The 14,354-nt window shown below is 37.1% G+C and overlaps 1 protein-coding gene across 6 annotated transcripts in view; it reads right to left on the bottom strand.

Annotated features, from left to right (window-relative positions):
• PHIP (pleckstrin homology domain interacting protein) overlaps positions 1-14,354 on the bottom strand; it is a 158,021-nt gene that overhangs the window by 89,127 nt on the left and 54,540 nt on the right. For all 6 annotated transcript variants that reach the window (XM_059701139.1, XM_059701137.1, XM_059701135.1 and 3 more), the window contains 2 exons: positions 4,887-5,108; positions 4,502-4,602 (listed from right to left, as the gene is read on the bottom strand). In XM_059701139.1, coding sequence (XP_059557122.1) covers positions 4,502-4,602; positions 4,887-5,108 — 323 coding nt within the window. The remainder of the gene's footprint in view (positions 1-4,501; positions 4,603-4,886; positions 5,109-14,354) is intronic.

Here is a 14,354-nt window from a genome sequence, read left to right as displayed (position 1 = left end):
ACACTCAGCTATATTTACATTAATTGTATAACTGTTTTAGATTATGTCTAATACTATTGGTATTAAATGTTTGTTATAATTAACTTTATTAAGAAAAAAATTAGATTTTATATACCAACTTCAATACATATATATTTGTAATGCTCCAAAATATAGTAATTACTTTTAAAGCCCTATTTAATATACATTTTGACCTAGTTTTTCTCAGATTAGGAGAAAATTTCAAAAATAGTCTTCAGCCGAAACCGGTTTGGCTCAGTGGATAGAGCGTCGGCCTGCGGACTGAAAGGTCCCAGGTTCAATTCCGGTCAAGGGCATGTACCTGGGTTGCTGGCACATCCCCAGTAGGAGATGTGCAAGAGGCAGCTGATCGATGTTTCTCTCTCATCGATGTTTCTAACTCTCTATCTCCCTTCTTCTCTGTAAAAAATCAATAAAATATATATTTAAAAAAAAAAAATAGTCTTCAACCTCAACCAGAAGCACTGTGCAACTTTCACAATCCACAGCATTAAAATATAGAGTGGTTTCAATTTTGCAATCATTTAGGGAAATAAAATGTATTTTTTGGATCTACCTATTATATATTCTGAACAATAATAGTCTTTCTTACTGATATTGAACACAACACATTATTTGTTAAGTTTTTAAAATAAATTTGTAAAAATTAACATTTTAAGCATTTTTCTTAATATCCATAGGCTCTGATATAGTTGAGCATAATAAATGTAATATACATAAAGTTATTAGAACATTCTTTAAAGCTAAATTTATCAGTGTAAATTTAAAGTAATTGAGCCCTAACTGGTTTGGCTTAGTGGATAGAGCATAGGCCTGTGGACTGAAAGGTCCCGGGTTCAATTCCAGTCAAGGGCACATGCCAGGGTTGTGGGCTCCATCCCCCATAGGGGGCGTGCAGGAGGCAACCAATCAATGATTCTCTCTCATCATTGATGTTTCTATCTCTCTCTCCCTCTCCCTTCCTCTCTGAAATCAATAAAAATATATTAAAAATATAAAGTAATTGAAATTTAAGTAAATTAATCTGAAATTATAAAGGCAAATAATGTGCTACACTTTCCTTAATATCTTATGGGTCAGCAGTTCTACATTTAAAAATTTTTTGGCATAATCATTCACATAAACGACAACCAACCATTTAGTTAGAACTCATAACCAGAATATGCAAATAATCATATACATTAACATTTGAAATAGGCTTTAATATTTTTAAGGGAAAAAACAGATAAGCAGGTACAAATAATCTATATATATAAAAGCCTAATATGCAAAGTGTCCCCTCAGGAGGGAGTTCGATCGCTCGCCATGACATGTGCTGACCACCAGGGGGAGGCGCGGAATGAAGGAAGGCCCTGGCCGGCGGCTAGCAGTCAGCAGCCACTAGGGACCCTACCTGAGCATGAGTTTGTGCACTGGGCCTCTAGTTTAAGATAAGCAGGTACAAATTATTTTTAAGTGCATACTTGAGGAACTATTTTAAGATGTGGCCTTGGAAAAAACTGAGTTCAATTCCGTGCTCTGCCACTTATTCAGGTATGTGGCCTTAGGCAAGTTAACATTTCTGTACCTCAGGCTCCTCATATGTAACATGGGGGTAAATAGAGAAGATATCTCAGAGTTGATGAGAGAACTGAATGAGTATAATGCATGTAAAGTGCTTAGTTATTGGCATAATATATATTAGTATTATTAGTATTTTAATTATAAATATTAATAAATATTAGTATTATTAGTATTTTAATTAGGTTCAACCAGTTCTAGATACTCCATCAATGAATAAGCACTACTTAGTTTGGCACAGTGGTTAAGAGAAGGTTCTTTAAAATAAAAAAAGAAAGAGACAGAGAAAGTGGGTTCTGATGGTATGCTTCCAGTCAGTATTCACCTCAGTTTCCTCCCACCACTCCACATCCTGAAGATAGTAATATACCTTCCTCATACGAGTTGCCATAAAGATTAATGATACAAAAAAATGTAAAGTGCTCGGTACTAGCTTAGTGGAATAAGTGCTTAATAAAAACTGGATATCATTATTACCTGCATATTTTAGAATTCCAATTCTTGCCTTACATCTAAACTACATATATTTGGACAGCTTCCTCCTACTTAGAGACCTCTTGAGCTAGCTTCTGGGCCCCAGCCAGTCAGATTCCTCACCTAAGAAGCAGCATCTTTACAGGGGGGAGTGTTACCATACATACAAAACCTCCATCAAACCCTCTGAATTTATCAAGAGCCTTGGTTTTCCGAAACAGGTTTCAATTACTGATGAAACTGATTCTTTCAATTAATGCAGAGAGGATTGCTGAAGTCACTTACACGCAAAAGCATTATAGCATAATACATTTTTTGCCTTCAATTAGTAATTAAAGCTTATATGATATAAATATGGTAATTTAAATCCTGTCAAATTTTTTGGCAGGTATCAACTATGTGTAATACAGAAAACAGGTGTCCCTATATCTAAAAAAAATAATCACTCTTATTTTGATGCCTGGCTCTAGCTTGAAAGTTTTTAAGGAACAATTATCATAGCAAATAGAAAAGAATACTACTTACAAACAACTAGAAAACCTTGTATGTCCAAAAAAACTAAAAAATATCACTAAGCAAAGTATGGATCAACAACTCAATAGAATATAATATAATGCAACTATCGAAATTATTATAAATGGCTATGATAGACTTTAAAAAACAGCAGAAAATTATATGTATTGCCCTACTTATGTCTAAATTTTAAAAAATTTTACATGAAAAATTTATGGTAAAGAGTTTATAGATAAATCTACATAAAGGTTCTAAAAAATCTACATAAAAGTTATATGAAATAACTTCTCAATGATACAGACAAGTATTATTATACTTAGCAATGTAATTCTCAAGAAGCACAAAGAATTTAATTTTGTAATACCATTTTTATTCCCATGCTAATTTTAAGATCATTAAGCACTTTTTCTTCTATACAAAAACAATAATGAAAAAGATAAAGGTATCCCAATCATGTCCATAGGGAGGTAAATAAATGCTCAAGGAAAACAACAATTAACTACTGCTATTGTCCATATATATCAGTAAGCTATTTCAACTTTTATCTAAATGTTTACAGAAATCCTTTAACATTCTAAATATTAAAAATGCAACTAGGGTGAAATGAAATTTGCTTTCTCCAAGGAACCATGTCTTTGATCACAATCCTTTTTTCTTTTCTTTTTTTATTTTTAACATATTTTATTGATTTTTTACAGAGATGAAGGGAGAGGGATAGAGAGTTAGAAACATCGATGCGAGAGAAACATCAATCAGCTGCCTCCTGCACACCCCCTACTGGGTATGTGCCTGCAACCAAGGTACATGCCCTTGACCAGAATCGAACCTGGGACCCTTCAGTCTGCAGGCCGACGCTCTATCCACTGAGCCAAACCAGTTAGGGCCACAATCCTTTTTGCAAATGAAGCAGTTTGCTTTATTTTGTTACTCAAACTGCCATGGCACCCTAATGCCCTACTAGAAGAGGTATTCTCCAGGAATGTCCATACATATGAATTTATTTAAACACTACTGTTTTTAAAGAATTGCAAAAATTTTTTATTAAATAACTCATTTCGTTGGTAATTTAAAAACAGAAGAGATAATTACTGAGATAAACTTTCTAATCTGAATGACTTTCTATCCTGAAAGCACAGAAATGGCCATTTCAACAGTGTAGAAACACTAGATGTACTACCTCCCCATTCATTGACTGTCTATGGAGTAAAGAGAGCACTTCCTGTACCTATTACATCCACTTGAAAGGTGGCATGGCGTAGACAGTGCAGGACCGAAGGGCAAGGAAGTGTGCTAGTCCTGGCTTTGCCAATTTTTAAAAAAACTGTATTAACTATCGGAAAGTTTAACCTTTCTTTGTCTCATTGTCCTTTAATCAAAAGACAATGTTTTCTAGCCAACTTGTTTTGATAAACTAAGATAATATAAGTGAAAACATAAATGCAAAAACCTCCAAAAAGGAGGGTGCATCTACCTAGTGAAAATGTAATGATTCTCTTTTCCTAAGTGTCTACAATAAAAACTACAGTTTATAGATGTGGTAACAAATAATTACAATTGTTCTAAAGAATAGCTTACGAACTCTAAGATTATGTTCTCAGCACCAGAAGGAGATAGTCAGATAAAACTAGGTAGCATACAGAAATAAATGGTAGTAAGACAGGTATAGTCTATAGGAAAGAGCTAGAGCTAGAGCTAGGATAAAGATAAGAGAAAAAAGAAACAAACATGTTAACATGAGAAAACTTTCTCTGAAGCATGAAAAGAAAAAGAAAGCATAAAAATGAGAGGTCAATGAAGAGCCAAAATATTACTTACTCAAGAAGATAAAGTAAATTTATTCCTATTGTCAGCTACTTTATAACTTTTGCAATTTCAACCACTAAACACATTTATGCTTTTAAAGTTACATCTGTGAAATAAAAGAGCAACTGACTTTATTTTAAGGGTTCCAGCATCCCACAGCCAAAAACAAATAGTGCCATCTGCTCCAGTAGAAGATAGGTATCTCTTTGAGCCATTGCACAATGGTGAGAACTGAAAAACAATCAAAGGAAAAAGCAAACAAACATCTTTACAAGAGTGACACAGTCCAAATAATAAACCCATTTTTCACCATGCAAATAGCAGCAACAGAATTAAAAACGTCTAGAAATGACAAAGGTCATGACTACCAAGTTATCTAAAGCCATGTATTTATAAAGAAAAAAGTAATATTCCTTTGTCTTAGTAGACTTTATACAATGAATTATAAAAGTAACTTCTCAAAACTTACTTTAAATTATAATAAAAATGGATAGTACAAGGATTAAAACAAGTACCTGTAGTGATGTTATAGATGCACTGTGGCCCTGAAGAACAGCCAAAGGTGCACATGTTCGAAGACACCAGACTCGGATCATTTTATCACAACTTCCAGCTGCTATCATGGTATTCTCATAGTTTACAGCCATGTCTGATATTTCAGCAGCATGTCCTCTTAAAGTAGCTAACAATCTGCCATCATCTGTTGCCCAGATTTTCACAAGACAGTCATCAGAACCCTTAAAATAAGAATAGTAAGTAACAGAATTAACTCTATATATTTTAATTCAAAATCTTAACAAAGATAAAGAAATCATATCTTTATGCCCACTTCCCAACAATTACATTTTTAAGAACTGAAAAGTATTAAATACTTGTGTTATCAATTGTCCTTTACACAAGGCTATTTTATTAGATTATTCACTTATAAAGAATATCCAGGTGCACATGTCTAACAGAAGTAGGATGTTACCAATAGCTAACATTTATCTATTAGCCCTTACCTACCATCCATAATAACTTTTATCTGGAATCTTGTGAAAGAACCTGAATTTCTGAAGTAAGAAAAAAAAATAATTGTGAAAATAAATGTAATATACAATAGTGACTAATCCTATTTATGGTATTGTGTTATATAAAAATAAAAGTAAGCTACTTTGGGGTTTTTTCCCATAAGAAGCTAAAAATGTTTCCTATCATTGATCTTCAGCTAAACATACATATAAAGTCAGCCAAAGCCAGTTACCAGAAAAAAATTTTATCTGTAGGAAATCAATAAAAAAAACATAAATTACTTGTTTATGCTACAACAGCAAAAGAAGCTCAGGAAGAAACTGTAAAGTATACGGTGCATACTATGAAGACCTACATTTACAAATAAACATTCCAATTTCACACAGCCAGAGTAGAGATTAGAACTTTTAGGCTTTATTTTTATTTATTTTTTCATTCTCAAAGTTTCCTTATTCATCTTATAGCTTATACTCTATTCCCAATCTCTCTTTATAGCCCCCTACTTTATATTATTAAAATGTTTGAAGTTTTGAGTATACAAAAAAGGTAGAGAATATTATCATTAACCCCATATATCCATTTTCTAGATTCAAAATTTACCAACCGGTTTCAAAGGTTGCATATATTAAAATTCTTCACAACCTCACAATCTTTTTTTTTTTTTTTTAAAGCACCAATGTATCTGGACATTATTCAGAGGACCTAAAAAAGCAAATGATACTAGTCATCTGCTTTATAATTAACAGATATGGCATATAAATGATCACATGGTATTAACAGAACATGTTAAATGCTGTACTTCTTAACCAGATTCTGCCAACACTACCCAGAACACTCTCAACCACTAAACCAGCAATTCAGATTGAGCTTTGAAGCAAATTAAACGGTTCCCAACCACTAAAGACTAGTACTAAAACTTAACTTTGGTAAAGTATCCACATTAAAATCTGATATTACCAACATGTTCACTTTATCTTAGTCTCTTCATCTACAAAATAAGAAGGTTAAAAGGGATGATCTCTTAGGTTCCCTCCATCTTTAAATTGTGACTTATGCATTCATTTATCCAACTGCTTGTCATTAAGTATGTGCCAAAACCACTGAAGATACAAGGATAAGATACAAAAACATGGTATTCCAGTCCTTATGAAGCAAGGCAGAAGAGTGTAAATGCAGTAACATGACCTAAGAGCTATACAGATGAGATCCAAACAAGGAAGGAGCCTGTTTTTCCTGAGAGGTGGAGAGGTAAGATCTGGAAAGAAAACCAGATGCAGTGATGCTTAAACAGTCTCATGCATGACCACGCAATGTCGTGTAGTAGCAAATGTCTGGGTTCATGAACTGCTACACCAACTTTCTAGATGCTTGACCTAGGGCAAGTTACACATGCTTCCTGTGCTTCTGTTTTCTTATTTGTACCTATCTTATAGGGTTGTTGCAAAAACTATGAGTAATGAAGGCAGAGTGCCTGGTGCACAGTAAAAGCTATATATGGATCATCTACCGGAACTGCTTTTGTTGGTGGTAGTATTCTATTCTTATTTTAATAATATTCTTATTGGTTTAAAAAGAACAAATATTCCATATGGGGACTAGAGAGAAAAGTATGATCAAAGTCATGAAAAAAATATGTTAGTTCTTTAAGAAACTATAAGTAGTCTAAGCTAACTTAGAGTGTGAGGTGAAGGCATAGGATATAGTCAGGAAAAAACTGTGAAGGACCTTTTATGGTATATTAAGGAATATGGTATAAAATGAGGATCACTTTAAGGGTATCAAGAAGGTGAGTTATCAGCCGAAACCGGTTTGGCTCAGTGGATAGAGCGTCAGCCTGCGGACTGAAAGGTCCCAGGTTCGATTCCGGTCAAGGACATGTACTTAGGTTGCGGGCACATCCCCAGTAGGGAGTGTGCAGGAGGCAGCTGGTCGATGTTTCTCTCTCATCGATGTTTCTAACTCTCTATCTCTCTCCCTTCCTCTCTGTAAAAAATCAATAAAATATATTAAAAAAAAAAGAAGAAGGTGAGTATCAAAATCAGATTTGTGTTTTTCAAAGGTCATCCTGGCATCAGTGAGAATTAGGCTAGAAAGTAGAAAACTAGGTGAAAGTTGTTAAAATAGTACAGGCAGAAGAGAATTAGTGATAAAACTGAGATTATTACAGAAGAGAAAGATCAGAAGAGGCGAATAAAAGAGCTATTTGGGAAAATAGAGAAATGACACTGTATCACTGCTATCTAGGGGAAATGAAGAAGAAACTATATTAAACTATGACTTTCAGAAAGCTGGTTTACCTGGCACATGGGAAATACACTAGGTATTTGCTGAGTTAAAAAATGGCTTCCAAGTATTCATTCAACTCTCAATTTCACTACATTCCACAAATTAAGTCAATTTATTGACCTTCTATTAATTAAGGTGATATTTGGCTCTAACCTACATTCACAACAAAAATAAAAATTTAAGTATGCTAATACAGGTAGAATATATGAAAAAAGAAAATTCACCACATTACTGATACAATTCATTTTGTTCTTTTGTATCTGAATAAGACTTTGCTTTAGATTCTACTGCAGAAGGTGTTTCACATATTTTTCATGTTAACAGGGGAAAAAAGCCCACAGCTTTTTAACCAAAATTTTATTGAAAGCTAGAGGCCCAATGCATGAAATTCGTGCACGGGTGGGGTCCCTAGGCCTGGCAGGTGATCAGGGCCAATCAGGAGAGGAGGTGACAGTGACCAAGCTGGGTGCTGAAGGAACAGACACCAGGTGCCAACGCTGTCCTTGGCGCCCCGCCACCCCTCGGTTTCCTGCCTCCCCTCTCTCCTAACCTCAGTGCTGCGCAGCCAGTGGGGGGCCTGCTGGCTGGGGGAGGGGCCAGGGAACATCCCCAGTTTGGAATGTGCAGGAGGCAGCCAATCAATGATTCTCTATCATCACTGATGTTTCTATCTCTATTTCCCTCTACGAAATCAATCAAATATATATATATTTAAAATGCAAGCTTTTTAGAGGAAGAAAGGTAGGGCAAGGAAGCTATTGACAGGGGGGCATTTGAGATCTTGCTAACATTTCAGATAGGATAACATAAGGTGGTCCTCAGGGTGTGACAGGTGAGGAGTGGCAGTTGGGTGGAGCAGGGCACTGCGGGTTGAGGAATGGGCTGTAATGACTAAGAATGTCTATGACAGTGACACCGAGCATGTGTTGGGGCCATTGCTGGAATCATTCATCCCCAAGCGGTTTTGATTCTGGACAGGAGGGAAACATGGAGATCAACAGGACTTTCTTAGCTTAGAAGGTCAAGCAGGAGGCAGGAGCGGGCTACCCTGCTTCTCTACAAATGTAAATATGCAGTGTAACTGCACATGGATGTCAGTCACATGGCCAAATCAATGCCCAGCCAGCGCTGAAGCCACACCCCCAAGCACAGGCAGTTTGTGAAGGGGTGGGCAGGAAGCCAGAAGCTGGACACCGGAGCTGATGTGGTGCTATTGGCCAGGGAGGCCGAAGCCACGCTCCCAAGCACACATAGTCTAGGAAAGGGCGGACAGGAAGCCAGTAGTTGGAAGTAGCTGCAGTCACTGGTGAGTGCCTGTGTCAGCCAGGCCAGGTGGGGCCTGGGGAGGCCTTTCCCTCCTGGAGCCGTTCTTCCCGGCATGGCAGCATTGGCCATTATTTTTGATTTTCAATTAATTTTTTTTACTGGAAAGCAAGCTCTGAGCTTGCGGTTCCTGGGATCTCTGGGCCATAGCATGCGCCTCCAGGCCTCACTGTGCCCCCCTCCCCCTCCTCCTGGGTTGAGCGTCAGGCCCCTGGTGGTCGTTATGCTCTTAGGGCTTTTATTATATAGGACAAGAGTGGCAACCTATGATCTAAAAATCCACCTCCAAGGACTTTTCACTGATTAAAACCTAACAAAAAGACCCACTATGTTCATATTGAGTTCATTATTTAGTAATGTTAACAATTTAATATTACTTTATAATTTTACTCTATTTAGACAAGTAATAAAAAAAACAAATGAAAACAACAAAAAACACTATGCACATTTTCACTGAGTGTGAACTATCCCAATTAACCTTTCTTTTCTTCCATTAAATTGCAGGAGAGAAATATTTATAAGTGACCTGTCAGGGAAATTTCTCTTCACTATCCTCCTTCCATGATCCTATAGAGTAGTTATCTCCACTCTCACCCTTGCTCCCCAGAACTGGTAGAATTTGAAATAGAATCCTAAAGCATCCATAAGTAATTTCTATTCCATGCATCTTAATTATAATAATTGATTTATTTTAATGGGAATGTGAAACTACGGATGATTTGACAAATTCATCTATTTCAAAATGACTATCAGAAATATAAATATACTAAATAATTAAAAAGGACTGCAAAAGAAGAAAAATTAAATTTACTGGGAAAACATTTTTATTTTTAAAATATATTTTTTACATTGATTTCAGAGAGGAAGGAGAGGGAGAGAGTGATAGAAACATCAATGATGAGAGAGAATCACTGGTTGGCTGCCTCCTGCACACCCCCTACTGGGGATCATGCCAGCAACCCAGTCATGTGTCCTTACCAGAATCGAACCCAGGACTATTCTGTCTGCAGGCCAATGCTTTATCCACTAAGCCAAACCAGTTAGGGCTGGAAAAATATTTTTTAAAAGCACTATAAATGTGTTTAAATCAAATGTGAAAGGACAAAATTCCCGTAGAGAGAATTTTTGAACAGATGACCTTTTTCCCACAAGCCTATCTCAAATGTTAATGAGGTCAATAATAAACCAAAGAGTAGGACAGTGCAGTCTTTCAATAAAAATGTTAAAAAAAAGAATTATGGCACTAACAGGTTTGGCTCGGTGGATAGAGCATCAGCCTGCGGACTGAAGAGTCCTGGATTTGATTCCAGTCAAGGGCATGTACTTTAGTTGTGGGCACATCCCCAGTAGGGGGTGTACAGGAGGCAGATGATCAATGTTTCTCTCTCATCAATGTTTCTAACTCTCTATCCCTCTCCCTTTCTTTCTGTAAAACATTAATATATTAAAAAAAAAAAAAGAATTATGGACATTAAAATAAAAGCAATGTTATGTTAATGGTGAAAGGGGCTCGGCGATCGATCGCCCCGAAGAGAGAAGCCCACCCCACCCTCTGCACAGCGATCAATTGCAGAGCCCCGGCTGGGTGGGCAGGGCCTCCCTCTGCTGGGCTATCAATAGTGGAGCCCTACAATTGATCGCCCCAAAGAAGGAGGCCCAGGCTACTTGGCCGGCAGCGCTGCAGTGGGTGGGCAGGGTCTCCCTCTGCGGGGCAGCCAATCTGGGGGCCCGCAATCAATCGCCCCATAGAGGGAGGCCCAGGCCAGCCAAGCAATCCCACCCCACGCCTGTCACCCACAGAGGGAGGCAACAGGTAGCGGGGGAGGGAGGAGGGGGGCACGGTGCTGCACAGATGGCAAGCAGTGGCAGTGGCAGTGGCAGAGGTGGAGCCAGATGCCGGCAGCCTGGGGAAGGAAAGCCCCCATAGGCCCTGATCATGGGCCAGGCCTAGGGACTCTACCCGCGGGGTCCTGGACTGCAAGAGGGTGCAGGCTGGGCTGAGGGGCACACCCCCCCCCATGCACGATTTTCATGCACCAGGCCTCTAGTATTAAAATAAACAACAAAGAAATTAGATGATTCTAACTTTAGCAAGTAAAACAAGTATCTGAGGATTATTTCCTAAAAGGAGGGAAGGGATAAACAAAAAAAGGAACCCCAAAAAAGTAAGGCAAGTTTAGAGAAATATGAAAGAATAAGAGCAATAAGGAAAAAAGGTAAAAATAAAATAAAATCCGTGAGCAACAGTGAAAGTCCTGATAAAATAAGATAGTATGATTTTAGAAAAACCCCAGCTGACAACTTTTTTCAGCCAAGTTCCAAGGCTTAGGAGAAAATAAAGTCATTTATCGGTTGCTAGAATTACGAAATGGCAAGGTGAAAAACGTTGGGAGTACAAAGTATAGTGGAAATAAGAAATTCAGCTAAAAAGATTTTATCTGAGGAAGATAAGAGTGTTTTAAAAATGCCTGTTAAGGAGGTTTGAATTTAACCTGATGAGGTAACTACAGAGAATTTTATGCAGACCGGACATTGTCACTATACTCTTTGAGCCACAGTGTTTTATTTTTTGCCACAATGTTTTAAGAAATGCATAATCTAGCTAGGTACAAAACTAAAAATGCTTTTTAAAAAAATTCATGTAATGCCAAGCAAACAGCAATGGATCACTATTTTCACTTTTTGCCGGGAGCCGGTCCATCCTTGCTGTTTCAAGGGACCTGGCATATATGGCATACGGTTCTTAATATGTTTGCTCACCTTCTTGGCACTATGTGTTTTAACCAAGGTCTCTGAGAAAGGTTGTTTCCCCAGGTAGGGATTTTCCCCTGAAGTTAGGGAGGGAATAAAACCCCTCAACTAAGTACCAGGCGGGTAATTAATCCCTTTAACTACGAACAATCATGCTTAAACTACATAATCTTTTCTCCCTGGAATGGAGATAAGAAACGCCCTAACCTTTGTAATAGAGATTGATAGGATTGAATCAACTGGTATAAATACAGTTGTAACAAGACAGAAACTCTCAGAACTTAGAACAGAATCAAGAAGACAGAATCTACACGGAGCCTAGAGACAGAAGAACTTTGCTGGAGAGAGCATGCCGGAGGATCCTGGAGAGGGACTGGCCTCGGAGCCTAGAGACAGAGCCTAGCGGGAGAACATGGCAAGGGATCCTGGACTGAACCTGACTACAGAAATTGGCAAGAGAACCTGACTAGAACATGGCGACCAAACCTGGCTGGAGAAGTCCCTGTGTCATTCCCTCTTCGCCGACTCCGTCCACACCTTTGGGGACCCCTGGACCCGCTGGGGCTGGACCCCGGCAACTTTTCAATAATGAAAACCTCTTATAATAACTGTGAAAGTATGTTCATTAATATGTTACCATTTATCTATGTCAAAATGTACCATATTATGCATAAACTGAAAACATTACAACAATAAGAATGTATAGCTTTAGTTTACTTAAATCCCCAAACAAAATGTGACACCAAATATATAGTAGTGTGTTTTCTAAAAATGTCAAAACATCTTCAATGCAAAGACGAAGCCAAGGAAGCTTGGAAGGAAGGAAGGAAGGAAGGAAGGAAGGAAGGAAGGAAGGAAGGAAGGAAGGAAGGAAGGAAGGAAGGAAGGAAGGAAGGAAGGAAGGAAGGAGGGGGGAGGGAGGGAGGGAGGGAGGGAGGGAGGAATAAAAGTACCTTTTTTTTCTATCCTGAGAAAAAACACACCCATATAGTGAAAAGTCCTGGTAAGAAAGGGTGGGACTTAAATAAACCTTAGATTTGCCTAAGAATAGGAATTTAGTTTGAAGTACCCTATAAATTTGCTTATTCCATCACCATACCTAAAGAAACCAGGTACATAATGATAAACCCTGTGCCTTTAAGACAATCAATATACACCTTAGCTTAGGACAGAGAAAGAAAACAGAAGCAGACTCTTACTCCAGAATCATTGTTATTTCTTTTAATACTTTTAAGGAGATTATGAAAATAGTGGCACCAAAGACCTTTTCTTCCTGCATACATCTGAATCTAACAATACAGGTAATTCCTATTTTATTTGTCTACCAAATACTAACATTCTCCGAAAATAAAGCATAAGGCAATGTCTAGTACACATTTGGCTTTGGTAAGCTGGTAAAGAAAAGTCCCACAGGTCTCTGTGACAAGGCTTTCTCCTCTACTTTGTTATATACTTGGGTATTAATATTCTCCTTAAAACCTAGAAAAAATCTCCTACCTATTTATATGAAAACATTACAAAATAACTTCAGACACAGGACTTTGAATCAATTAAATTCTATGCAGACTAAAGCAGAACCTAAAGTCTATAAAAATTCAATAGTTTCTGAAAGACAAGTTTTAAAGGGTTTATTTGAACTATATGCATTTCTTTATTTAAACTAAAAGCTAGAAGATTAGAGGTGACAACTATGTGATCTGTTCAATGAAAAGTGTACAGGGTGGAGCAGTACATGACAAAGAATGTTTGACTTCTGCAAGCAAAAAACTGCACACAGTTGGAAACAGTATAGTAGGTTACTTCTGCTCAGATGCCCTTAAAATTAAAAAGTAGACTTATAAACCTTTCCCTGCTAAGAGAAGCATCAATCGTGAAGATCAACCAAAGATTATTACTTTGACAACGATATAAGAAATATGTAATTTCTAAACTTCTATCTTGGGGAATTTGTTGTTTCTTGTCAGAACAAAGAAAATTCTTATTTCTCTTGCTACTACTACATAGCTTTATAAGTCAGATTTCACCTCTTGGTGCCATCAGAGCAAATAATTAAATGTTTAAAATACTATGTATTCTACAATGTCATTTTCTTATTTAAACTAAAAAGTATTCTTGTTCTTCAAGCAGCTACAAGTTGCTTACAATTTAAATTTAGTTCAATGTTTTTTCCTTCTTTAAGAAAATAGCACTGGTTTTCTTTCCTACCAATCTATCAGAGCTCTTTCATTTTCCTTACAAATTACCATAAACTTCAGTAACAAGCATTTCAACATATGCTCAATTTTCTCAGTCTCTGTCCACCTAAGGCTAATCAGTAATTTTTTTTTTTAATCCCTAACTGGTCTATATTCATCATTCTTTTCCTCTACTATTATTGTATCACTCATGTCTAGAACCCAGTCCCATTTCCTAACCAAGACTCTTAGCAGATAAAATATTTCACATTGAAGAGTAGGCTTTGTTCATTCTGAAACCTAATTAACTATCTTTCCAAATAGTCAAAATAAGCTGCTCTTTATATATCCCATCTTCATCTACTTACTCATCTATATCTCCTCCTTAAAAACCACTGCATATCAATGATCTCTTCTCATAACTTTAAGTCGGCTCTC

The sequence above is a fragment of the Myotis daubentonii genome, chromosome 6 (assembly GCF_963259705.1).
Source record: "Myotis daubentonii chromosome 6, mMyoDau2.1, whole genome shotgun sequence".
Classification (NCBI taxonomy): domain Eukaryota; kingdom Metazoa; phylum Chordata; class Mammalia; order Chiroptera; family Vespertilionidae; genus Myotis; species Myotis daubentonii.
Note: the sequence above shows the minus strand (reverse complement) of the source record. Positions and strands in the feature narration are given on the sequence as shown.